The sequence below is a fragment of the Rattus rattus genome, chromosome 2 (assembly GCF_011064425.1).
Source record: "Rattus rattus isolate New Zealand chromosome 2, Rrattus_CSIRO_v1, whole genome shotgun sequence".
NCBI lineage: Eukaryota > Metazoa > Chordata > Mammalia > Rodentia > Muridae > Rattus > Rattus rattus.
Genome location: NC_046155.1, coordinates 67,931,469 through 67,958,876, shown reverse-complemented (window position 1 = coordinate 67,958,876; position 27,408 = coordinate 67,931,469). Strand labels below are relative to the sequence as shown.

Genomic DNA, 27,408 nt, shown 5'->3' with positions numbered 1-27,408 from the left:
ATGAGAGCTTCCTGCTGCAGAAGAGCTGGGCGTGGTGGTCCGTTAGAGATGTCTGAGGCCTGTTGTAGTCGCCCCTGTCCTAAAGTGACCTGGTTGGTTAAAAAGTGTCTGAGATCCATTCAGAATTCTAGGACCATTGATACCGGTATAATGAGTATCTTTCTAGTGTTTGTCACTAGCAGTGGCACCTTGCCTTTGTCTTAATGATCTCAGGGGCATCAGATAAGAGGGCCAGCCAGCACTAAGCCTCTAAAGAGGAAGCATGAAAGACAAGGAGTGTCAGGGCTCTTCATTCTACATCTCCAGGTACCTCTACTTATGGGAGCTACTGTGTCCATCCCATACCTTCCTCTTCCCCAGAAAGCTCCAAGTGAGGAGGCATGTTTGCTGGGCATGGAGGACTCTCCAGGTCTGGGCGTGGTACCCACGTGGCAGTTAAAACCAGACTCCTGTGTTTAGTCATCCTTTTCTGCCTTGATTGACTCCCCTTTCCCTTTTGGAAAGCAGAACCTTGCAGACAGTCTCTGGTTTCTCCAAGAGCTGGCTCAGCCCTAAGTCTCAGTCTGGCTGACCATAGTGGCCTTGCTGGCACTGGGGCCTCTGGCCAGGTCTGAGGTCATCTCCCAGCCTTAAGGAAGGCCTCAGCCAAGCACAGTGGAAAGAAAGAACACGCAGAAAACATTCCCAGCCGGGATCCTGAAAGCTATAAATGGAGCAGATCCAGAATGGCTTCCAGGTAATGGGGTCCCTCCCTGGAGTCGTAAGATCTCCTAGTAATAAAGCCCCTGTGGGAGTGAGGCTTCCGGAATTGGGTGAGATCCACCAGGTAGTGAGGCCTGGGGTCGAGGAGACTCTGCAGTAGTGAGGCTCTGAAGCAGTAAGACTCCAGTGTCTATGCTGCCCTAAGAGACCCTGGAGCTGACTTCAGAGTAGAGCCCTGGAGGAGACATACATGAGGGAAGTTTCCCCACCCCCACTCCCAAGCTTTAATCTATTATTTTTTTTTTTAGAACCTTAATGAGACTTTAGATCAAGGCCTCATTTGCTCATGGGAGTTACACCTAGATGCTGGGTCATAGTGACCAAGTGACCAGGCTTAAATCTCAGCCGTGCCTCCCGTAGAAGCAGACCTCCTGTCTCAGCATTTGAGCTTCTTTGTGGAGCAGAAGGGGCATGCATGGATGACTCCCCCAAGGAGCAAAGACGGACTAATGCACACAAGGCATCCTTCTCCAGTGTCCCTCACAGAACTCGGAGAGGCCACCTACCTGGTCCCCAGAGTGTGACGCACTGCTGCTCATGGGTCTGGCAGATGCCATTGTAGCAGTAACCATCCACTCCCTGACACGGGTGCCCATCATGTAGGTACACATTGGCTGGGCAGTGAGGGGCGGTCCCTGTGCAGAATTCTGGGAGGTCACAGGAGTTGCTGGAGCCCCTGCATGCAGTTCCTGGAGGCTTCAGCTGAAATGACAAGGTGGCTTACAGCACATGTACCGAGTAGAGAGAAGCATCCTTCTTCGATAGCTCTCCTGGGGCAGAAAGCAGCAGGCTCCCTACTGCAGTCACATAAACAGGCGGAGACCGCAAGGCCGCCCCTCTGATGAGAGAGAGCTCTTTTAAAATGGCTTTACATAGTATACATTTGTGTTATGAGGCTTCATGGGCAACTAAGAAGAGCTCATGAGGCATCAACAGGTAACACTAGGGTTCTCAGGTTGCTGCCACCATCACAGGCTTTATGCTGACACTTGTCCTGATCATTAGCATTTGCTGGGGAGGTAACAAAATCAGCAAGATCAGAATCTCAATAGCTGTGGCAAGCTGTCATCTTATTAAAGAACTGGGACCCTCTGACTTCGTGGGGAAATATGGAGTTGGGGGTGGGCCTGGGAGGGTAGGGGGAGGATGAGGATGAGGACCAGGAAGTGGTAGCAGCAGTAGAAGTGGCTACCAGTGAGGTCTGTTAGACTTCTGACCAGCAGCTCATCTTTTGCAGCTGAAGAAAATAAAAGTTCAGGGTGGCTTGTCTGAGCTAAGTAGTCAAGGCCACCGAGTCCCCAGGCTTGCTTGGCCTGCATACTCTCAAAGGCTACGAGGTAGATTCACCTGCCAACTCTTGGAAGGTCTGAGGTGTGGGAGGGATTGCTTGAAAGCTACAAAAGTAGATGATCCTTGGGCATCAGCACACATCCCTTCTTCCTTGTGATGTCTTGAGCCTTATTCAGTGTAGGCTCAGCTGCTCTCACCTTCCCTCATCCCCTTCCTGCATTAGTAACTGGGCACCTGGGGGTGCTAACTTCTTACAACATTCTCCAGAACTTAGTGAACATCAGGAGAAGCCAAATACATATCACTGTAACGCACTTCTAAATGAGGTGCTTGGGTGGGGCGGGTAGCAGGGAGTCTCCTGCAGTCTTTGTGCCAAGATCCGTTGCTTAAATACCAAGGCATAAAAGTCTATCCTGGGAGCTACTAATGCTCAGGCCTCTCCCCTGTTAGACACGCATTCTGAATAAACAGGGTCAACGGTGGGAAAGTCAGAATAACCACAGCAGCATAAACCCCAAGTCGGGAAGCCACCAGCTCAGGGTGGCCTGCACTTCCTGGTAGTTCAGACATCCTAGGAAGCACCAGCAAAGGTTCTCTGCTACCTGCCAACTGCCAGACAATGGTGTCAGGCAGGTAAATCTCGCATAAAGCTGAGTGACAGAGAGGTAGGGTCGCCTTCTCCTCCCGTTGTTCTCCTCATGGAGCTAGGACCCTCATTAGCCTAACTGCACATTAAGGTTGAGCTTGGGTTTCTCAGTCCTATTAGTTTTTAGCCCACAGACCATTTATCACAGAGAATTAGCAATTAAAATGTGCATTTTTTACCAGATCAGATGATTAACAGAACAGCTAGATGGTGCTGACTGGTGAAAGGGCAGCTTCTGAGGATGAGATGAACTCAGGGAACCAGCCCACCCTTACTGCTCCGCTTGCATCAGACCGGAGCCACCCAGACCAGTCGGCAGCCTCGGGCTGAGCTGAACTCACCTGACAGTCTTCGCAGCACTGCCCATGCGCACACACAGCATCTGGCTTTAGAGTACAGGTGGTGGCGTTGCAGCAGCGATTGGTACACTCCTGAGGAGGGGAATGGGATCCATTTGAGGGGTCATATGGAGAGGTGGCTCTCAGGATGCAAGTGTCAACCCAAATGACAGCAAAGGGTAAGACTGCCCAGATCTCGAGCTGAAAACCTGCCCCAGGACTGTTTTCCTTGGCACAAGAGCAAAGTGTCTGTTAAGTGTTTGTGAACCACCAGGTCTGGTGTTACCAGGAGCACTCAAGTACCCTTCTCAGGAGGAGGCCTGGGGAAGCTGCGGGCTCTTCAGATCAGCAGCACATTGGAGCTTCCAGGGGAGTCTTCCTGCAGGGTATGTCGTAATGAGCTGTGCCAGAATGGCTGAAGGACTTGGAAATTGCTCATTTAGAAATACATGCACAGATGTGACCTTCCAGAACGAACCCTTCTGATAGGGACAGGGGTACAGCTCAGTGGTACAGCACTTGTCTGGAATATTTGTTTAAAAAACTGGGGTGTGGTCTTCTTTTGGTTTAGAGTATGCAGATGAACTGAGGAAAAATTCAGGCTAAGTCCCTCTGGTCTAGCCAGCTGGGCAAGGAAGAAACCTTTGTTTAGCAAAGGTAGGTGTTTGGCCTAGGGCATTCTGGGAAGAGGACTGAATGTCAGAATGAAACTGAAGAATGTTGGGGCTAAGAGTTCTCATTTTATTTTCCCCCTCCCTCCTCCTTCCCTCCCTCCCTTCCTCTCTTCCTCTACTTTTTTCTCTCCTTTTTTGCTTTCTCCTATACTATTAACCAGCCCCAAGGACTCATGAATGCAAGGTAAGCACTCTTCAAACTGGCCTGTGTGCTCAGCCTTCTTTCTTGTTTTTGGAGACAGGGTCTTTTTGTGTGGTCCTGGCTGGCCTGGCACTGCCTTTGTGGGCAGGCTGGCTCCTAACCTGTGGTGGGCAGTCCTACTGCTTCTGCATCCTTGGTGTTGGGATTGTAGCTTACGCCACCATATCTGGTTTGAGCATGCCTGTTTTAGGGTATCTAGATAGATAAAAAATGAGCTGTATCATGTACTCTGAAACAAGAGGGAGGAAGAAATCAATCTCCTTTAGTAGCCCGTGCACTGTGGGAGCACATGGCTTTCAGCAAAGAGAGACGTGGATTGATACCCTCTGCCTGTTTTAACCATTTTGTTTAGTGAATCTCTGGAGTCTCTGTGTTTAGAGCATCTTGGTAGCTTGGAATCTGTGCGATTTCAAAGAAAATGTCACAGAATGCTTAGTACTACCCAAGTCCTCCACCTTCTCCTATTTTTGAGGTGCTCTGAAGAACTACCAGCCAGGTAGCATGAAACTTATCACATCCATGCCTAATAGTATAATAGGCTAATCCTTAAAACAATCTCTTGTGAATGAATTTATTAGTACCATAAATACAATTACTAAATTGGCCCGTGATTAGGGTAATTTAAGGCATCTCTTGATACCTGACCAGCATCCCATGTGGAGCGCCATGAACTGGTCTGTCAAGCAGTGTTTACATTTGCTCCTACCATGCATACTGCCAAAGTTGTTAAATTTTAAATCTGTTTGAGGACTTTATAAACATCCGGGACATGTAATGTATACAATAAGATAAAACTGCCAACCAGAAGTCAGTGCGGCAGCTTTCATGACAGTGAGGGGTTTTAGCTTATGGGGTTACGACTCTATACGAGTTTAGAAACTTTTCCCCCCTTAAGGATCCCATTAATTGCAACCTGGACCAGTGCCATGGAATGCGCGGGAGCGCTGTTCAGCTTGCTGTGGTCTCAGTGACTTCCCTAATGTTGTATTAGCTGAGTCAGAGATTTCCTCGCAATACTGAGTTAAAACAGCCATCTGATATCTGAGACTGAAATCCTTGTTAGGCCTCCTCCTGTCTGCCCTCAAATCACTAGAAATGTAAGCAGCAGATCCGACGGAAACGTATCCAAGTGGAAGGACTTCAAAGGGGGATCAATCACATAAAAGAAACAATGAAGTTTAAACAATGTGTGAGGGGTTGGCATCCTCAGTGGGGCCGTGTGTGTTCCCAGTCTTGCTGGTTGAGTTATCAGGACATCCTTCATGCCTTCTACCGGAAGGTAGCAGCAGTTTGTAACTACCCCAAATCTACTTCTGCTGTATTACCATAGTTCTCTGAAAGAGACGGATCCTTTTCTATTAATGTTTGCTCTTTTAGTAGTCAGCAGAGGAGCAGCAGAGTCAGTGAATGCCAGGTCCCCGAATCAGAAAGAATGATGAAACCATTACAGAACCTCGTGCAAAGACCAAACAGTTATTCCTGGGCTATGGGGAGCAGATGGGGAATCTTAGTCATCATGAGCTGGAGCGAAGCTACAGTACATTTTTCCAATGGGCCTCAGTTGTGCGAGTGAGGGAGCACAGGTTTGTTCCAGCTGTGTGCTAGTGTACACTGCTCGGACCTGGCATTCCCTTGCTTCCTTGGTGGGACACGTCAAGTCCCTTCTAGGACCAGGGGATGCATGGTTTGGTCTGGTTAATAGGAGGAGTGTCTTCAGGGACTGAGCACAGGGGACTAGAAGAAAGGACCCAGGCAATAGGCTTGCCCAAAAGTCTAGAGCAAAGAACTTTGGTGTCCTTGTAAGCTTCAACTGGCAACTTGACACAGCTTAGAGTCATCTGAGAAGGGGGTTTCAATCAAGGGACTTGTGGGCAAGTCCTTGGGGGATTGTCTTGACTGTTAATTGACTTAGAATGGTCCAGTTCACTGTGGACATTCCCAATTCATGGGCAGGTGGTTCTGGGCCGAAAAAGAAAGTTGTCTGAGCATTGGCCCGAGAGTAAGCTCTCCTTCATGGCTTCTGCTTCAAGATCTGGCCTGACTTTCCTCAGTGACAGTGACCTGGAAATGTAAGCAGAGGAAATGCTTCCTCCCTTGTGAATTCCTTTTGGTCAGAATGCTTTCTAATAGCAACCAAACAAAAGTAGGACCCATGGCTAAGCACAGGTGACATCTGAACCTAGACAGGAAACAGAAAGAGTCCACTAAAATAACACTACCACTCAAGGCAGAGGATTCACTGTGATGTTAACAGGGTTCTTGGGAGGAAGAACTTTAGACAAGGGAAAGGGGGCTTACTTAAAATATCAAGAAACTCCTTAATGGACAATTCCTAACCACAGGAATACCAAGTTGGGAACTACATGCAAGCAGAATTTGGCTCCTTTAATGAGGAGTTTGTCACAATCAAGTGTAGGGAGGTCCCTGGAGAGAGATAAAGTGCTCAGCCATGGCTGTAGGATTCCTTTGTGGAGATGATGAAGGAGCAGCAGAACATGAGTAGCTACAATAGGAACTCAGGGTGCTGCTGGTGATGGGGGTGCTAGCAATGGTGGTGATAATGCTAAGGACGTTGGTGATGATGGTCAGGATGTAACCATAGCAATAGTGAGGGTGGTGGTAGGGACACTGGTGTGGCAGAGGTAGTGGGGGTGGTGGTGATGCAGCTATGTTGGGGACAGTGATGGAAGCTGTGGAGATAGCAGTTGATGATGGGATGGCTAGCAGTGATGATGATGATGATGATGATGATGGTGGTGTGGTGGTGGTGGTGGTGATGATGGTGATGATGATGGTGGTAGTGGTGGTGGTGGTGGTGGTGGTGATGATGGTGATGATGATGGTGGTAGTGGTGGTGGTGGTGGTGGTGGTGATGATGGTGGTGGTGGTGGTGGTGGTGGTGGTGGTGGTGATGATGATGATGTAGGGGGCTGTGATGACAGCTGTGGACACAGTGGCAGTGGTACATGGTATTGGAAGCAGATGGGGTGAATGGCTGCCAATGGAGTCATTCCAAATATCATGATTCCATGAAGAACCATCAGATTTATCCACATTAATAAATAATTATAAGGCACTCAGATCAAAGACAAACTATCTTAAGTCAGCATGGCCTCTCCTGAGACATGTGGGTAATTTAAACTAATTGGGTTGTTTCTTTAAGCAATTAACAAGGCCTCCAAGGGACTTTTCTCCTTCCCATGATGGCTTCACTTTGCCCTCTGCTAATCCTGAAGCCATTCTCTAACGTTCTGTAATTAGGACTTGCTCCAAGCCAGCAACCGCTCCCTGCTCACTGCGAGCAAAATCAACCACTGCTGCAGATGCTGTGGACAAGGCCATTATCATGGATAAGCTCTGAGTTTGTCAAGGACACAAAACTACCTTTATCTCCCCATCTGACTGCCTGCCGGCCCCACACACTGCACATTTTCTCTCAGTTCTTGTGAGAGAATAAGAACATTCCTGCTAGTGTGGAGCCTTCTCAGGGACCTGGAGACAAGCTAACATGAAGAGTCCATTATTCCTAGAATGAACATGGACTATCTGATAGGCTCTGGCTTCCTGTCCCAGCTTTGTTCCCCCTCCCCCCACCAAGACTCTCTTTCCAAAGGAGCCCTCTGTGAAGCTTGCTTCCTGAGCCATCAGCAAGCCCACATGTGGACCTGGCTACCCTCCCTCAGAGCTTCCACTCTGGCTTGCACAGGTTCTCAAGGAAGGAGCACCAGCCTACCTACTCTACAAACCCTTGGCTTTGGTTTACTCAGAATACAATCTCTGAGCTGTGTGGGGCACATGCTATGCTGGGAGGTGACAGTGTTCTCTTTGTTGTCCTTTCTCAAGACTATTTAGAGAGTGAAAAGTGACTTACATGTTTCACGTTGACCAGCTTCATCATGGGCCTATACTACTAAAGAACTTCCCAGAGAGTGGCTGGAAAGCAGGGTTCAATAAGCCTGGGGCAGGACGCAAATGTTAGCTGCTTTTTCTTGATGCTTCTGAGAACTGACAGGTTGAATGGCTGGAGCCTATGGAGCCTCAGCTGTGCACACAGAAGAGATTTGAGAACAATCTCAGCTAGACAGAGCTCAGCTCTGTGCTGCCTCTCCACACTCTCCTTTCACAGCAGGGTTTGCAAAGAGAAAGGCATGGTACCTATGGGCTCTTAGAAGCCAGGCTCCAAGGGCTTTGCTTTCCAAGAGACTCTAAGGTAAATGCTTTTTATTGTTCTCATCCTCGCCTCACTAAGAATGGGGTGTCCTTCAATAGAGAAGGCACTCACCTATTAAAACCAAGTGATACATGGCTAACATCCCAAAATGCCACTATCTGTGGGGAACTTTTTCAAGGTGGCCATATGGGACTTTTCCAGAAAAATCTCTATTATACCAATATTCTCACCACTAGCTCATTTCCTCCCTCCTTTTCTTGCCCCTCAGTGTGTGTGTGTGTGTGTGTGTGTGTGTGTGTGTGTGTGTGTGTGTGTGTGTGTAGGCCAGAGGTCAACTTCAGGTGTCATTCCTCAGGCTCTGTCCACTTTGTTGTTTTGGAATGAGGTCTTTCACGGGGGGCTCCAGGGCTCACTGATTAGATGAGGCTGAAGGGCTAGTGTGTTTTAGAGATCTGCCTACCTTTGTGATCTCCAGTGCTGGGACTACCCTCACACAGCTTTTCCATGTCGATTTTTAGGAACTCAGCTCTCCTGGTTGCAGGGCAAGCCCTTTAACAAGTGAGCCATGTCTCCTGCTTCCTACCAGTTTTTAGTATGTTCATTTTGCTGCCTGAGCTCTCTCATGCTCCTCTGTCCTCCCCAGTCAGGGGCAATGGCAGGCACCATGGAGAGAGTCACCTTACCTCTGGTTCCCCGCAGTCACACTCTTCTCCCTCTTCCACATAGCCATTTCCACACTTCCGGCCCCCAAAGGCCTGCTTGACCTCTGGTAGGTTGAAGAGGCACATCCCCATCCCCTTCTCCAGGCTAGCCTCCAGGTCCTTCCTGCTGCAGCTGCTGAACACCATGGGGAACGGGAACCTGAGAAGGAAAGGCTCTAGTGAGTCACACAGACACCTGTGGCCATCCCTGCCTTCAGGTGCTCTGACCTAGGACACTGTGTAGTAATACACAGCTGCTCACAGCTATTTCAATAAAAAGGATTTGCTTAACCATGGTTAAATGAAGCACTGTCAGATAGTCCTGGCATCCATTCCGGTAGCGTAAGAAATAAGGGCTTTTAAAAAAAATGTTTCTTTTTCCTTGTTTGCTTTTGTTTGTTAGTTTTTGACAGTTTCACATCGGTAGCTTTAGATAGAGTTCTTTAGTTCTTCAGGGATGCTGTATTAATTACTTTTTGACAGCTGTGATAAAACACTATGACCAAGGCAAACTATAAAGGAAATCGTTTAATTGAACTATAGTTTCAGAAGGTCAGAGTCCATGATGGTGGGGTGAAGGTGTGGTGGTCACGAACAGCTGAGAGCTCACATCAGCATCCACAAACAGGAGGGAGAGGGAAGTGGGGAGGAGGAAGAGGAGAAGGGGGAGGGGGACAGGGAGAGAGACGTGGGTGCAAGACAGACTGGGAATGACAAGAGTGTTTTGAAACCTCAAAGTCTGCCTCCAGTGACATACCTCTTCCAAACGAGCCCACACCTTCATCCTTCCCAAACAGTTCCACCTACTGAGGACCACACATAAGCACTGTCTATTATAAGCCTATTAAGGCCATTCTCAATCAAACCACCACAGAGGTGATGCTGTAGGAGATGAAGTTTTAGGGCCTAGAATTTATAACAAAGACACATGTGGGGCAATGGACCATGAGAGGAAGCCTGGTGAGATTGAGCTAGGGCTTGAAGGTACGGAGACCCAGAAGGAATGGTAGGAGCTTCACCTGCTCCCTACTCCAGGGCCCTGTCATGTAGCCACAGCACTCCATAGAAAGAATTGTGGTCATTCGTTACTTAGGGGCAGCACCCACAAGTCCTTCCTCATCTAGATGAGGCATCTCAGGCCAAGCCAATAGGAAGCACCTTCTGTCAGATCCACCCCACCCCAAAACTACGTATAGGATCCTAACCAGAAGGAATAAAAGTGTGTAAGAATTACTCTGTCTCTGAGAGCATCGGTCACAAGAGCTGTAACACTGCCTGGGAAGAGAACACTCTCCTGAAGCTTTTGCCACCAGAAGCTCACTTGGACTTCGCTAGGTAGCCAGCTCAGCTCAGTTTGCTTAGTGTAGCAGCAGCGGCAGTGGCAGTGGCAGTGACAGTGACAGCGGCGGCAGCGGTGGCGGCGGCGGCGGTGGCTGCAGCAGAGGGAACAGAGGCACTTCCCCTCCCTGCTCATGTCCTTTTCCCTTCACTTGAACCCTTCCACCAGGCTGGGCCAAAGGTCTCTGTGGATAGCTCTGGTACACAGACACATAGTAATCCCTCTATTGGTACATACACAGAGGAAAATGGTATTCATGATGGTACGTATTGGCTCTATGTGTCCAGGGGACATATTGTCTGTCCCATTATAGATGATGTTGATATTGACATGCAGCCCTATGAAGATCAAGCCATGGTCTTTCCCTGACACAGCTCTAAGAAAATGGAGGTAGTCCAGAAACATAGGTCTTGGCCTTATCTACAAACTCCAGGGCTACAATGGATGTGGTGTGGTCAGCCACAGAGCACTGGTCCCTTTCTAGGGTCTGGAAGAGATGCTCAGGCCCTTGGCACCTATTGGACCCTGTGACTAATTCTTGGCAGTGGGCTGTGAGCAGGAGTGATGTTGGGTCTGTGGTGTTGAATTGACTGTTCCTTCCTTAAGTCTTTCTTTCCCTTTCTCTAAAATGACCAGGAGATGGAAAAGCCTGATGAGGTATCTGGTCCTGATGCTCAGAAAGAAAAATCTAGAGCCTCTCAGTGGCCTCTGAGATCAATGCACATTTCTTGAGAGCCATGGAGAACTGGGGACATTTTCCTACAGCAGCCAGTGTTGTGGGTATGGTTTAGTGGGTGCCCCTACGGGTCATACATGTACTAGAAGAGTAGCTCCAATGATCTGTTGCTGAGAGGTCAGGGCCTTTCACAGGTGGTGTGTCTGAGAACGTGGGGTACCACCACTAGAAGGGTTGTAATCCTTGAGAAACCATGACTAGTTCCCACTAGAATGAGACATCAAAAGAACAAGCTTGGCCTCAGAATCATTCTTGTGTCCACATCTTGCCACGTGACTGCATCCTCTTGCAAGCTCTTTGCCACTGTGATGCCTCTTACCATGAGGACCCTACCAGGGTCATAGATGTCAGCACCATGCCTTTGAACAAACTCTAAACTGTAAGCTGAACAAACCTCTTCTCTTTATCTACTATGCCCCAGCAACATTCTGTGATAGCAACAGAAAACAGACTAATATAGTTATCCCAACACAAAATATGCCATTTTCTCTTAAAAATGCATTTACTGGTCTCTTGAGGCATTCAAGATGATGAGGACTGGCCTGTTAGAAAGCCAGGTTTTATGACTTAGTGAGGAAGCAAGCCTACTGTCCAGCACATCCAGGCATACTTCCCCATGGAGACATTAGAGGATGACATTATAATTGGATTTCAATCAATTGGCTGGGTCAACACAAAAAACAAAAAAAAACAAAAAAAACACAAAAAAAACAAAACAAAAAAACCAAAAAAAACAAAACCAAAACCTAAAACCAAACCAAAACAAACAACAATAACAACAACAATAACAAACCAAAAACCAAAAACAAACCAAAAAACCAAATGAAAGTGAGTCCTGGTCTCCCAGATAGGAAGATGACTGATGTACAGGGCTGTAACAAAGTTCCCTTTGGAATCTTGTTTCCTTAGTAGACAGACTATTGCTGGTATCAAAATAATGCAGAAAAGTTCCCATGAACAACAGAGTGTAGCATTTTCAATTTAGAACGGCGTGGTGTGGAAGAGACCAGTACATTACTGAATGTGGTCCTCTGCAAAGGAGGCAGCTCCGCCAAGGACTAGGGCAGGCCCTCTCTTTTGTTTGAGACCGCACCTCCATGAGGACCCCGGGGCCTGAAGTTCATTCTCAGACATACACAGCTAGGTGCTGTGATGGCAGGCTGTGTCTAGTTCTCTCCAGAAGAGGCTATTCTCTGGAGAGTACCCAGGTTAATTAGAAAAGACTCCAGGGTAAGTTGATGGGAAGGTTTGGCCATGGGGAGATGGCTCAGTAAAGTGCTCATAATGCAAGTGTGAGGACCTCAGGTCAGACCCCCAGAACCCATATTCAGCAGTAGTGTGTGTCTATAATCCCAGCACTCCCACGATAAGAAGGGAGGCAAAGACAAGAGAAGCCACAGGAGCCTATGGGTCAGGTAGCCTGATGTACTCAACAGAAAGCAAGTGGTCTGTCTCAAACAAGGTGGCAGATGAGGACCAGTTCTCAAGGGTGTCCTCTGACGTGCCTGTATTGATACCTTCGGGTGTCTCTGTTGGATCTGCAAAACAGCACTGTCCTCCTGAGATAGCAGGTAAGGTTCTGATGAAGGTGCTGACTCAGGGTCTGTCACATACATCACAGAGCTGTCCCTCACCCCAAAACCTAGGCCTGCTGGCCTTTATAGTCTTGCTTGATAAAACTCCCAGAGACGACCGGCTGTGGTCCTCAGCTCTTCCTCTTCCAACCTGGGGTCCTTTCGGCCTTTCTAGTACTCATGGACCTTCCCTTAGATCATTTTTCCTTTTCTTCTGGGGCCTCAGGCATACCAGGCAAGTGCTCTAATCTGGAGCCACTTGATAGATAACCCTGATACCACCCTAACCCATGCTAGCTCTTTTGGTAACAAAAAGGGATGGGGATGAGGGACATTTTCTGCCTCTAGACATTTTTTCCTGATCATCTTTTTCTTTCTTTTTTTTTTTTTTGTGATTCCTGACAGAGACCACCGACTATTTCATTCTGATAGACTATTCTTGAATCTTCTTTGGGCATTTAGAGGAAGGAAAACATCATGCAGTGATTCTGAAAGATTCCACACTGACAAGGTATCAGACTCCTTGTAGACTTTGGGGCAGAGAAATGCATAAAACACAAAACACACAGAGAGGCCAGGGCCTAGAGGTTTGTTCTGGTGGTTAGATAGATGTGGGGACAAGGGAGCAAAGTAAGCCTGTTAGGAAGGAAGGCACTGAGGAGTATAAGCACAGTGGAAGCACACAGAGCTAATATGGAGGGTAGGCCACCCCTAAAGAGAACTCACTATGAAGGGAGCAACTGGGCCTCTCCAAAGGGCAAGATAAAGACAGTGTGGACGCACTCTGGGAAGAGCTCACTGTGGGCATGGGCTGCAGTTAGGTGGATATTCATGCAAAACAGATATGCATCCCCAGAAGCAGCCCCTTCTCCAGAAAAGGGTCCCTGGCCAGTCCTTGTCAATTACAGGCCAGGACAAAGTCCTGATACGGCAAGAAGACACCAGAGTGTCCTCACCCACGTAGCTTTGCCAGTCTGCTTTACAAATACATTCTCTCATCTCTTCGGGTAGAAAAATGATAGGGACTGGCCTGCCAGAAGCCCAGAAGGTTTTGACTTTGTGGGCAAGCAGGCCTGTTGTATAGCACACCTAGGCTTATATCCCTATGGAGACATTCACAGGATCAGATTATAATTGGCAGAGTCTTGATAGCAGTTTCCTAAGAAACTCTAACCCAGATTTCCCAATTTTTAGCAAAGATTGTTTTCTTTACAATACTATTCTGATCTATACATGGCTGAATAATTTTTATACTTCAAAAGGCCACTGGGGGCTTAGTGGCCGGAGCATATAGCCAAGCATTAGCATGAACAATGTGCCAAAGAACCCCCAGCCAGGCTTAGAATCTTCTGAGGCCTTAGGCATCCTCTGCAGGGCCTGTGGTGCGGCCACTGATGGATGCTGTCATCCCAGCTTCGCTACATCAGGGAGGCAACACTGAGAACACACAGCAAGGCAAAGTACATCACTCTGTCTCCTAGACTGCTGCCCTAGAGTTTTCTATGATGGCGGAGCTCAGTAGGTCTGGATGATATCATCAAAACTCCCTGTTACCTGTTTGCCCATTTGAGAAGTAGTTTTTAAGAGACCATTATACGCTAAGCTATGGAGGGTCCCAAGAGGATTCAGATACTGTCTGAGTACCACCCACTGTCCCCAGGATTAGTCCCTGCCAACTCCTTGTCCATCTGACTGCTCAATGAGTCCTCATGTGTCTTTCAAACCATTTCTCTAAATCCTGTAGGATGCCCAGGAATTGGTTCTAGAACTGTCAGGCCCTTAGGCACATGGTTATTTGCGCACATATGTGGGGACAACAGGTTAATTTTTTTTCCTGTTATACAGTATTAGTGCTTCAAGACTACAAATTTGTAAGTTAGATTTTGTTCTAATTGTTCATTCAAAACAATCCCAGGAGAGTCTGATTCCCATTTGCAAAGGGATGAGGGCTGACAGACATTGGGTTTGAATAAGTCTTTTGATTCCAAGTTCGTTGATTAAAAACTACCCTATTTCCTTCATTACTTAAGTCAGCATTGGATTACCTGTGATGAAAGCTGAAATGATCAGCATACACTTGATGCCCAAACTTAGATGCTGGGGACCAGCCCACCTACACCCCAGTACATGCCCAGGCCAGTCTCTCAAAGTGTGGTCTAGGAGTGGAAGTGTTAATCCCTAACAGGGATGCAGATTCTAAGGCGCTGTACAGATTCACAGAGTGGGAGGGACACAGGGAAGACGGCGGCACTAGTGTGCTTCCAAGAGAGTGACTTATTTGATACAGAATGCATAAGACATAAAATTCACACTTTTAGATTACACTGGCCTACGATCATGTCTGTGAGAGAGTATCTTGATTAATGATTCACGTGGGAAGTCTCAGCCCACTGTGGGCAGCACTATCCCTAGGCAGGTAGGCCTGAGCCTTATGAGAAAGGTAGCTGGTCAGGAGTCAGTAATTACTGTTCCTTTGTGGTTTTTGTCTTGATTTCACTCAAATGATGGACTAATACCTGTAAGCATGAAATAAAACAAATTTCCTTTTCCCAAATTGCTTTTGGCCAAGAGTGTCTAATAACAGCAATGAAAAAACAAATGAGAACAACCTCCCACCACTCAAACTCAGGCCTATTAAGTAGTCACTTCTGTTTACTGCATGGAGGGTGTACCATACACTATGTCCCCTTTTGTGGCTGGTTCTTTCCTGTACCATAGAGCTTTAAGGTTCATTCATATTGTAGCACGTATCAGTCCAACATCCCTTTCTAGGGCTCAAAGAGTCTTCCATGGTAAGATAGAACTACATCTGGTTATCACTAGATGGGCCAAGAGATGGCTGTTCAAGTTTGAGAACTCCTTACCTAAGATTCGTGTCTTAAGGATACTGAGTGGAGCAACCCACACCTACTTGTACCGTCTCCAACACTGTAGGCTCCTCAGAGTGCACCTTTTATGTGTTTTGCTTAGATACCATTCTCGTTTCGTTTTCTGAGAAGTGCTTGTGCAGCATTTGGAAAACCTTAACTTGGTTTTGGCATAAACTCAAATTTCCCTAAGGTTCTGCCTATCTCTAAGACAAACCCAAATCAGGAATGTGTAAATACTAGAAACTGTAGTAACATTGGTGTGGTTAAGTACATTTGGGAGGCAGAAGCAGGTGGATCTCTGTGAGTTCAAGGCCAGCCTGGTCTACACCGTAAGTTTCAGGCAGGTCAAGGCTCCATGGAGAGACCCTGTCTCAAAAACAAAACAGAACTGCAGCGATCCATGGGTCCTTGCTCTGCACACAAATTAGGCAAGGCAGTGAACAGAGAGATGCTTCCTTCCACTTGCTTCGCAGGGCAGCATCCCAATTCTGCCTTTCTCTCCTCACTTGTACTCTTGCTTTCTTACTCACTAGCCTATTTCCTGGTGCTTCCATGAAGAGAGGACCAAATTGGGCTCTACAGTTTTTCATGACATCAAAAATCTGCTCAGCCCATTCATGGTTGCATTTAAGAACCCAAGTTTGTTGCTTCCGTAGTCCTTGGCAAGCTCACCACAGTACACCACTTAATACATTTAATAAACTATGCCCAACACGCCAGATCAGTGGCTAATTGAACTGACATATAGCAATGGCAGACTTGGGCAAAGCAATAAAAGTGGAGAATTACTCAGAAAAGAAGCCATTTCCCAAGCTCCTGTCCCTAAGTGCAAGAACACTTTAAAATAATTGCCCCTGAGACCCAGGAGAGAAAGCTGTGTTCAGTTCTGTGCAGAGAATTTATCTCAGGCACCATCGTGCTGCTATGGTTCCTACTCAGATGCGACCTCTTGTCAGACACATTCACCCTTTTCTCTACTACTTAACTGGCAGGGATACTTGGGGCAAACTTACCGCATTGAATGTGAGGTTAGACATAAAAAGAGAATGAAGTGGAAAGGGAGGTGATCTGTAGGAAATAAAACCCTACTACTTAAAAAAAAAAAAAAAAAAAAAAAGAGGAAGCCACTTAGGGCTTCCTATTAGACAGGCAGTCACGAATTCGTATCCAGCTGTCCAGCTGTCTCTAAACTGCCAAGTAAAACATGATTAGGGACAACTTTTACTTTGAGAAACCTGTATTCAGAAAGGCCTTTTCATGTTCAAGCCTATTGTATATTTCAGGGTTGTAGACTTGGGGTGACTCATACTGAGACAATTTATCAACCCTGACAGAAGTCTGGAGTTATCTGCTTCATGAAAGCTCTCTGGGAACCCTTAGGAGACGACTACTTTTCCAGTAAAAATTAGGCCTCCAGGCCAAGCTTCTGGGAGGAGGTTGGATGCAGGAGCTGCAGGTTTCACGATTTCCTATGGCTCTGTTGCTTCCCTGGTAATTTGGTCCATTCTCTCAGTCCATTACTTCAGCTTGGAGCTGCAGCAGTGATGAAGAAAGAGAGAGGGATCTTCACAGGCCCTGAATGAGCACAGCTTACATACCATATGATTGTGTGATGGAGAAAGCTAGCTTTGAGAAAATGGGGGTGGGAAGCCATCCATGTTTATCTCTAAATTGACTGAAAAAAATACTAAAAGAAAACATAAATAGTGCCCGACATGATAGAGGACTGCATTTGTCCAATAATTAAAGCCAACCATTGGCAAGTGAGACCTCGAAACTTAAAAATCTTTTGCAAAAGCAAAGAAACAATCAAGCAAAGAGGTAGCCTACAGAATGGGAGAGAATCATTGTCAACTATACATCTGACAGAGAATTAATATCTAAAATATAGGAAGACCTCAGAAAACAAAGATTCAACCTCCTTACCCCAATCTATTCCAACAATTGGGCTATAGATCTAAACAAAGAGTTCTCAAAGGAAGAAATATCTCAAAGAATGTTTATGTCCTTAACAATTAGGGAACTACAAATCAAAACAACTTAGAGAATTCATCTCACCCTAGTCAATAAAATAACCAACAATAAATGCTTTAGAGTATGTGGGGAAAGAGGGACTTTCATTTACTGTTGGTGGGATTGCAAATGTGTTTAGCCACTCTGGAAATCAGTGTGGAGAACTCCCAAAAAGCTAAAAATAAATCTACCATATGAGCCGGTCAAGTGGCATTCACTCCTTGTCACAAGTCCAAAGAACTCGACAACCTGCCTCATAGACAATCGTTCTGCCATGTTCACCGATGCTCTACTCACGAGAGCTAGGGCATGGAAGCAAACAAAATGTCCTTCAGCTGACAACTGGGTAACAAAAATGTGGTACACAGACACTATTCAGGCATTTAAAAAAAGGAATTAAAGCACGACCTCTGCAGGTGAATAGATGGAACTACAGAAGACCATATTGGATGAAGTAAGGCAGGCCCAGAAAGAAGAATCACATGCTTTCTCTTATCTATGTTCCTAGCTACACAACTTCAGATGGGAGTGTACAACATGGAGTACTGAAGAAACAAGGCAAGTCTCTGTCAGTGTGTGTGTGTGTGTGTGTGTGTGTGTGTGTGTGTGTGTGTGTGTGCAGGCTTGTGTGTAAATGTAGAGGGGAATGGCAGGTTAACATTAACAAGAGATTTGAAAAAGGAAATGGGTAAAATAGGGGTACTTTAGCATGAGAGAGGAAGGATGTCAATGAAAAAGGAGGTGGGGGAGGAGGTAACACCGAGATGCCTCAAAACTTCATAAAGGAATTATCATGTTATTACTTACCTAGAGTTGCACTCACAGAAACCTATGTGTACACATGTGCATATATAATTTAAATGAAGTTATCCCACTTGAGCTCTCAAAGCTTCCCATGATATCTGACACTAACAAAATCCTCAATACCTTCCTTTCAAGTTGTTGGTTAGGGTAGTCCAAGGCTCCCCAAGCCATGTGGGCTTCTTCTGCTGCCTTTAGTTGCCTCCCAGAGGTTGAAGGCAAGTTCCTATTGTTGAAGGCACTGTGCACTTCAGACCCCCCACCCCCAATCCTACTTTTGACACAAGACCCAGAGGGCCCAAGTTGGATCTGACTTGAAAGCCTACTAATTTTCACAGTAGTAGAAGATGCTGTTCACCCTGCAAAGGAGGGAGGTACCCAACAGTCTCCACAGCTGTGACGCCTATAAACTGCAATGGCCGGCGGTATAACCCCATGGCTGCTGTGATGGTGCTCACATCTTGGTGGTAACAGCTCTCTAATTGGACCTAAGGCCTGTTCAGCAAGGGCAGAATTGGTACTGGAAACCCAGCCAACTGTCTGGGGTTAGCGTGGTCATAGAACTAGAAGGGGAACCCACAACTACTACTCTATTAAACGAGTATATAATTCCTAACTGCATTCTAAATATTTGCTCTTATGCTCACAGATAAGTGTAGCTCTTACCTTTTATCAAAGACATTTCTCTTTGCAACAGATGGGAACTATTACAGAAGCCCATGACTGAGCACAATTGATCACAGGGCTCCAAGACCCATCACAACTCCTACATCCTGGGCTCAGGGAACATTTCAGAAGAGGGGGTCATAAGACTCAGAGGACCAGAAAATCATCTGTGAGATTGTGTCTCCTAGAAATGACAGGACTACATCCATGATACCTCAATCATGTGGCTGTCTGAACATAGCTGATAACAGTCAACATACTAACACAAAAGGGGAAATCTCAAGGGGATCCACCTTCAGACAAAGAACTATGGGCAACTAAGGAATGCTGAACAAGGAAAAATAGTCTTCTCCAGGGAAGACCATGCATATCAAACACAAAACCCCAGACCAGAAATCCCAACAATCACTACAACTGAACTCCAAACTCACATGTCCACTGAGAAGAAATGACATCGCCATAAAGGGTTACTCCACAGCTCCTGGAAAATAGTATGCTGGGAGCTTCTCACTGATTTTTTATTTGTAGATTGAGATGGAAGCCACAGCACAGCACAGTAGATCTGATATGTTCTTCCTCTGCGAGGTGTGGCATGGAGAGGTGGGGAGGAAGCAAACCAGGGTAAGGATGTCTGGGTACTTGTCAGTGCTACCTTGAGCCTCCGTTTATATATATCTATATCTATATCTATATAGATATATAGATATAGATATATAGTGGGGTTCATCACCTCCCATTCTAAGACAACAGAACTTCAACCAAATCCCCCAAAGTTTTTAGGGGTTATCTCACAATATCTTCCTAAGGCATCTTAGGGAAAGATGTCTGGCTGCCTTGCTCATCCTTGGGCTTCATTCAGAAATGGTACAGAATCCATCATAACTGTGGCCAGAATACAACAACCTTGTAAAACTGCAAAGCCACATGAGGAAGAGTTACACACTATCCCTCAGTTTATTCCATACTGAGTAACAAAAAGACTCTGGTTTCCAAAAGGGAACAGGACTCAGAAGCATAACCAACCAACCATCCAGCTAGGCAGCCAGCCACAGACAAGGTCTAAGAACATATTGTTTAGAAGGCAGCTACCAGCCTCCCCTTGTTTTCAATTCCCTATGGCTTTCCCCACATTTCCCCTAGGACTCATCTTCCAAGAGCTAGATCCACACATTTTCCCATCGTTGTCCAGGCATGGTCACTGTGGGCCATGCTCACATAACATGCAAAAATAGACTTTTAAGAAACAGCTGGGGTTGGGGATTTAGCTCAGTGGTAGAGCGCTTGCCTAGGGAAGCGCAAGGCCCTGGGTTGATCCCCAGCTCAAAAAAAAAAAAAAACCAAAAAAAAAAAAAAAAAAAAAAAAAAAAAAAAAAAAAAAAGAAACAGCTTGGTCCTTTGAAATATGGAGCCTGTCCAATACTGTCCCCATGGAAGAACCAGCTTTGCATTCACTCCAACTTTTCTTCCCAGGTCAAGGTTAGGTCCTCCCACAGTGAGAAAGTTCACATTAGGGGTGGGTTTCCCTCAGTCAGCTTTTAACCCCAGGTTCCAGGGCCATTGTCAGAAAAGCCTTCAGGTCTTTTGCAACTGCACCTTTGCATAAAACCTTTTCCTATCGAGGCCCAGAACTGGTAACCAAGTGCACCCTTGAGTTGGGTTGCCTGGAGATGCTGGCACACATGGGCGATTGGCCTTGCCTTCTGATAGGATTGCCATGTAACTTATGGGGGCTACCATGGTTCAGGGCCTCTGACTTTCTGCCTCCCCACAGCTTTGAAATGCTGACAGTAACCACCATTTGCTTTATAATCTCCTCCCTGATATCCCATGAGTCAAATTTGATCACTCTGGTTTTTTAGTTGAGGAAACTGGAGTTCAGAGAGGTGAGGCACCTTACTGGGACTGGAAGGATGCAGAACTGGGACTGAATGCAGGGAATTTGAACAGAAGTCTGCCATCTTCTTCATTCTCTAGGCCTGGGAGGACTGTCAGGAGCTTCTCCCTCCCAAACCCAGGTACAAGCCAGGAGGCTCCTCAGACAGGACCTGGCACACGAGGCAGTGTGGGAGTGGGGACATGAACGTACTATTTGTAGAAAGTGGCAGTCACTTGAGTGTGTTGAGGCTTCTAGGAGACAGAGGAAGAAAGGTGAGTCCTGGGGTCCTTTCCAATTCTAAAATGCATTTTGAAGCACTTGTGTGAAGGTCTTTGGTGTGGTGGAGAACAAGGGTCAGAACATCTAGGTTCAATTGTGGGTGAGTATGCACACATCTGAACCAGGTTGTGAGTCATTCTGTCCCTGATTAGCTTCCCACAGGGCAGCCTGATCACTCCAGATCAGGGGGGAGCCATGGACTGAGCCCATTCTGTCACCCAATGGTGTATGGGCTGGACACCAAGAACGCTGGCTCAGAGGATAGACCAGACCATGGGAATATCCTTACATTCGTGCAAGAACAGCGGTGATGTCAACAGATGCTGCCCCAGTGGGTGTGCCAGACAGGCTACTGAAGTTAAGGAAGATGCAGGTTGGGGTGAAGGCTCCAGAATGTCCTCACCTTGGCAGGACATGACTGTGGTTAATAAAAGGCACCCAGGGCACAGAAGGAATCCATCTGCTGAACATTATTATTCATGGAGCTAAACATGTGTGCTCTGACTGATGCCCCTCCTCACTGGAATCTAATTAAAGTGGGGATCTAATTCCCCAGGAATTTGACTAGAGGGACACTCACCGAGCTATGGTGAGTTCAGTCATACATAGGAGGCTTCTGGATGCTGACAATGCCAGCTTCTCACTTCTACACAGAGAAGACGTTCCTTCCAGAAACATCTGAAAAGTCCTGAAAGCTGAGGACCCAGTGGCAGGGAACGTAGTGTTCAGATAGAAGGGACCTCTGCTCTCTGTTGGTTCAGCAGAGGCTCTGTGTCAGATGAGCAGCTTAACGATTGGATAAATGGAAAGGCTTCTGTTGGTGGGGCTCTCCAGGGCGGGTGCTGACAGACAGGAACAGGTGCTGTGCTTAATGAGGGACGATTTATACGGCTCATGTAACAGACCCCTTTCTGCTGCTGTAGCAGACACACCTGCACATAACATGCTTCTCAGGAGAAAGGGGCTTCTCATCAGACCTGCTGGGTAAGGCAGTCATAACAGAACTCCGAAACCCCAGCTAAGGCAAAAATTAGCATACACCCTGTCCTGGTCCCACTGGTCATCTCTTGCTTGGGCTCCCACAAGGGAGCCCAGGAATGGTGAGAGACCCTTCTTTTCATTCCCAAGTCTGGAGAGCTCGAGGCCCCAAAACTTGCAGGTACTGGTGAAGGGCAGAGGACTGGGCTTGGAGCCAGGAGCTTGGGCCTGTGTCCTCCCTGACCTGCAGGCTTCTCATTCATCGGAAGGAGCCAAGTATGTCTGTGTTCTAAGGGCTGTGACAAGCAGCATGAGAAAGACACCAGAGTTCTTAGTGGGGGTCATTGGGGTTTTGTCCATAAGTCCTAGAACTATTAGAGTGTGTATACTTTTTGGCATACCTACAGGAAAAGCCCCACTGGGAAGACCCCACATTTGCAAAGCAAATTTCTCTCTTCTCCTTGCTCTCTCGTGGAGTGCAGACGGCAACAGGCTTCTCATCCTGAGTGTTTACTCAGCTCCCACCTTTAGTTTGTTTGCATGTTTTTCAACTGGTTATATCAAGTCCATCCTTGTAACCGAGATATGGTGCACACAGAAAAGGAAAATGGAGGTTGTACAAATGCTAAATTTGATAAAATAATGGTGGTCATACAGTTTTTCCTCTGGAGCATTAGTCATTAAAATAGGAAACAAATGATTGTGCAGTAATTGCCACTTATCTATTCATCTACGCATCCAATCATTATCTATCCATCACCCACCCGTCCATCACCCACCCACCCATCTACCAACCTGTGTATTTATCTGTTCATCTAACTATCCACTCATTCCCCTATTCATTCAACCATCCACAGAGCTCCAACTCACCTATCCTTTCCCAATTAATCCAGTCTCCTATTCATCCACTCAGCTACCCACCTATCCACCTACCCACTCACCCATCTACCCCACCCCTACCAACCCACTCCCCTGCTCTTCACCTACCCATCCATCCATGCATCAGTTTATATCCATGCGCTTACCCCTGACCCATCAATCCTCTCACCAATGCACCCATCCTATCATCCAGGAAATACTTAGCACTTCTAGTGCATGCTAGGTGCTATTCAGGGGCTGAGGATTCAGCAGTGAATAAAACAAATGTCTGATCTTACAGAGCATGGTTCCTTCTGGATAGCAGAGTTGCAGAGAGACCCAGAAGTTACCTTTGCCTTCATGTTAAAGTCTTTGTACCACTTTCTAGAAAGAGGAGCAAGCCACGTGGGGTTCATACATGGGAGAAAATTGGGTTAGGGAGAAGGTCAGCTGGAATGATTTCACAAAGTTCTGGATTAAAGAGGCCATGACAGGAAAGAATTGTCTCCTGCAGTGATTTAATCTGAAGAAGTTTTGTAGACCTAACCATTTTCAAACAGGGCTATCTTCTGCCTCCTAGAAGTCACATAGGGATACTTTGTCCTGAGAAGGGCCTTTGTCCTTACACAAAGTCCAAATATGGATGTGACTACTTTCATCTGGCAAAAATATCAGGAGGTGACTCAGCTTTAGATCCTTGGGCTTCTGCTCGGATGATACAGAATCTTGGCTTGTTAGACTTCTGAGCACCAGTTCCTCTAGTTACAAGGGGACATACTTGTGTCCTCTTCCCTGACCCAGGACAGCACAAGTGCCATCCATGGAGGTAGATGGTACACTACCTGTATCATCTCACCTGGGCTGTATACTCAAGGAGTAGTGCTTATACAGTGTCCAGCCAGAGAAAAGGACATTCTGCTAAGCCCTGGACCTTATCATACAGTATTTAAAGTCTGTCCTAACTGCAGACAGCCCTTTTTATTTTCCAGTAAGCTCTATCTCCTTACCTAGGCAGTAAACAGGAGCCTGCTGTACACTAATGAGGTCTTCCCAATGTGCTTATCCTCCCACCAGGCCATTTCCCTAAGCTAAAGTCAGGATGGAGCTGACTCAAGGATGCTGGCTGGATAATGAAATTGATTTGACCAGTCATATTTCATCTTCTTGGAGTCCTCCTTTTATTACTAAGGCTCTCCCTCTCCCCTTTCCCTTGGATAAAGATTTCCCATTTATCCCAGCACTTTGAGGGAAAACAATGAAGATTTTTATGAAACTTTTCAGTGAGAGCTGCCCGCCCCCACAGCCCTGTCATCCTCAAATGAGATGATTCAGAGACATAAGTGCCTTCAACCCCATCATTGCAAATCCCTCATGTCCAGAGTGTTCTGTGATCTTACACAGCTGCTCAGAATTCGAAGGGGGTAGGTTTTGATGGGGTGTCTATTCTGTGTCGATGACTCTTGGGCTCTGGTACTTCTTATCAGCCTCTGGGAGCTTTCACAGGAAACCACTATTCATTCCATCCCCTTGACACGCATTTCCAGGCAAATCCTTCAAAGAGACATTCCGTAGCTTGAAATGAGCTGGAAATGCTCAGGGAGAGGACAGCCTTACTTCTGCTCAATCCCTCGAAGGCTCTCATGCTGACCTTTGCTCCCTGATGCATTCTCAGCTGGACCCCTTTCAACTCTGACTCCCTGTACACAGGGAATTAAATTTTTGGTCACTTTGCAGAAGATTTAAAGTGTGGTAACACGATTGGGCTTGAAGATTTCTCTATCTCTTAGAACAGTGGTTCTCAATCTGTGGGGCACAATCCCCACCATATCTCCTGCATATCAGATATTTACATCAGTGACTGATAACAGTAGCAAAATTATAATTATGAAGTAGCAACTAAATAATTTTATGGTTGAGGGGGCACCACAACATGAGAAAATGTATTAAAGGGTCACAGCATTAGGAAGGTTGAGGAGCACTGTCTTAGAGGGACTTACAAGTACCTACTGATGGATGCTGTGGTACCCAGGTCTACTTAGAGTAGATAAGATGCTCAGAAGTGAGATAACCCTCAACCCATACCTACAGAATCTTCTATCAGAACTCTGCCGCTTTCAACTTGTCACCTCCAGATTCCTTGCCTATCTTCCCACTACCATGAATGTTCTCTGAAATGTGAATGAATACATGTATAAGTGTGCATGCATGTATGTGTATCAGGACACAGAGGTCAACACTGGGTACTTTCCTCAAACAGTGTCCAATGTACTTTATAGTACCTTTCACTGAGCCTGGGCTTGCTGATTAGCCAGACTGGCAGGTTAGAAATCACCAGAATCTCCCTAGCACTATGCTCAGTTTTGTAAGAGGTGCTGGGGACCCGAACTTACCCAGCATAGAATTACAGGTCTCTAGCCCTGTGCTCTGCTTTGTAACTGGGCTTTGTAGATCCAAGCTCAGGTCCTCAGTGCTTCTGCATCAAGTTCTTTACTGAGCCATCTCCCCAGCATATATTCATTATAATAATAGATTTCATTATGACTTTTTCTGACATTTTCTTGGAACTCCTTATGTGCATCAGGCTGGCTTTGAACTGGGAGATCCTCCTTCCTCTGCCTCCCAAGTGCTGATATGAAAGGCATGTGCCACCACTACCCCACTCATTATGACATTTTCATAAGTGTACATATTTTGATCATATTTACCCACGTCATCTTCTACCCCTAGGATTTCCACTGTTCCTTCCTTGTCCCAAGTAGCCCTTCTTGGTCTTGAATGTTTTTTGTTGTTGTTGTTGTTTAGTGACCTGTGAGTTTCATTAGGGTGGCTTATGGGGGCATGGGTGAAGGTTTGTTTATATCAAGGACATCTTATCAGTAGATGCACCCCTAATGAAATGCCTTTCTCTTCCTTCATTGACTTTATTAACTACTTAGATAAAACCTCATGGAGGGGCGGAGTCCATGAGCCTCTTCTCATTCTATGTACAGGACGTTGCTGGATCTTACATGGTGCAGATGCTGTGCAGGCAATCACAGCTACTGTGAGTTCAAGAGTGAAAGAACCATCCATGCTCAGACGTCAGACATCTTTACCAGCTTCCTTCTGCTCGTTCACTTCTTTATGCTTCTTACTCACTGGTGTTCCCTGAGCCTTGGAGGTGCTGATGTACATGGCCCATTTATGGCTGAGCATTAAATAGTCACTTAGCACTTTGACCAATGATGAGACTCCAACCTGCAGGAGTCTTGTGGGCTGGTTTTCTCATCTGTTTCTAGCACAATGAAAGAAATCCCCCTTGGCTTCCCCATCACTTGGGGCTTTTGTGATTAATTCACCCACTTGCTTGGGAAGTTGCTCTCCATCTGAGAAAATTAAAAACACTACTCTCAGGACAGGAATGTGGGATCATAATGGAAACCAAACAGATATGAGTCTGTCCTGTTGTGGGTGTATACTCAACATTCATCAAAGAGCACAATGTGTGGCCTATTCTGGTGCATTCCTCTCAGACAGCTTAAGTGCCCAGCTCTCAATAATACAATTTCTGCAAAAATTAGAGGAACCAGCAACTCTATTTTTGAATGTAAATCCTAATTTTTCCCACTATAGCAAGTTATATTTACTATCATGCTAACTCTAAAAATGTTCTCAGTACTCCTCTCTCCTTATTCCCATGAACGTGCTCAAGGCGATTCCACCCAATCTAGGAAGACCAAGATCTTCAAGGAGCAACTTAATAGATGGATGCTGCTGAGTTTAATCCCACATAAACCGCTAGACACCACCTACGTCAAAGAGTGATATCCAAGGCAGGTCTTAAATGCTTAGTCTCAAGACATCAAATACACGTCCTCATGGGCTCCTGAGAACTAATGAGGCAAGCTCTAGGGAACCCCTGTCTAGCCGGAGCTGCTGTGTGCAAGGAGATCAGTACCCTGGTCTGCACAGGATTCTGTTCCGTGCTTGTATTTGCAGACCTTCCAGTCCCATTTGTCAGGGGTGAGTGTTGGGCCACGATTTTAGAGTTAGGATACAGGAATACCGTGTTAAGGGAAAACCATATTCTCTACAGGCTGTACCCTTTCTGTTATTTGTTTTATTTTGATTCTGAGTCCTTACTATCAAATCTATTATTAATCTCTCTTCAGGCTCAGACGTCAATTAACCAGTATTTTTGACACTAGCCGCCCATGGGTCAATCAGCAGGGAGGAAAAAGTCAAGAGGAAGGCTGGTGTTTGGCTCAGGTTAAAACTGGCCACCGTAACCAGAAGTCCTACCTACTGATCAGTGGGAATTCTGAAAAAGATCCAACTTCTGTGCTAGCTGTCTCTGTGAACTAAATGACACTAATACTCCTTTGTCTTTGGAGAGTGATTTATAATTTACAGAGGCGCATGATCTCATTCAACCCACTCCCCCTCCTCTCCCAGGGACCCCATGAGGCAAGGGAACCACCACTATGAGATAATGCTGGAGCAGCCTGGGAAATTCCACCTTAGGTGATGGATGATGGGGGATTGTCTGGGCCCCTTGGCTCTCCTCCTCACTATGGGCTTTTGTGATTAATTCATCCACTTGCTTAAGAAGTTGCTCTCCATCTGAGAAAATTAAAAACACCACTCTCTGGATA

At 46.3% G+C, this 27,408-nt stretch overlaps 1 protein-coding gene across 1 annotated transcript in view; it reads right to left on the bottom strand.

Moving 5' to 3' along the window:
• The window catches only part of Adam12 (ADAM metallopeptidase domain 12), a 190,044-nt gene that overhangs the window by 32,356 nt on the left and 130,280 nt on the right, over positions 1-27,408 (bottom strand). Inside the window, exons 12-14 of the mRNA XM_032895048.1 lie at positions 8,767-8,944; positions 3,040-3,129; positions 1,269-1,464 (exon numbers count right to left, since the gene is read on the bottom strand). Coding sequence (XP_032750939.1) covers positions 1,269-1,464; positions 3,040-3,129; positions 8,767-8,944 — 464 coding nt within the window. The remainder of the gene's footprint in view (positions 1-1,268; positions 1,465-3,039; positions 3,130-8,766; positions 8,945-27,408) is intronic.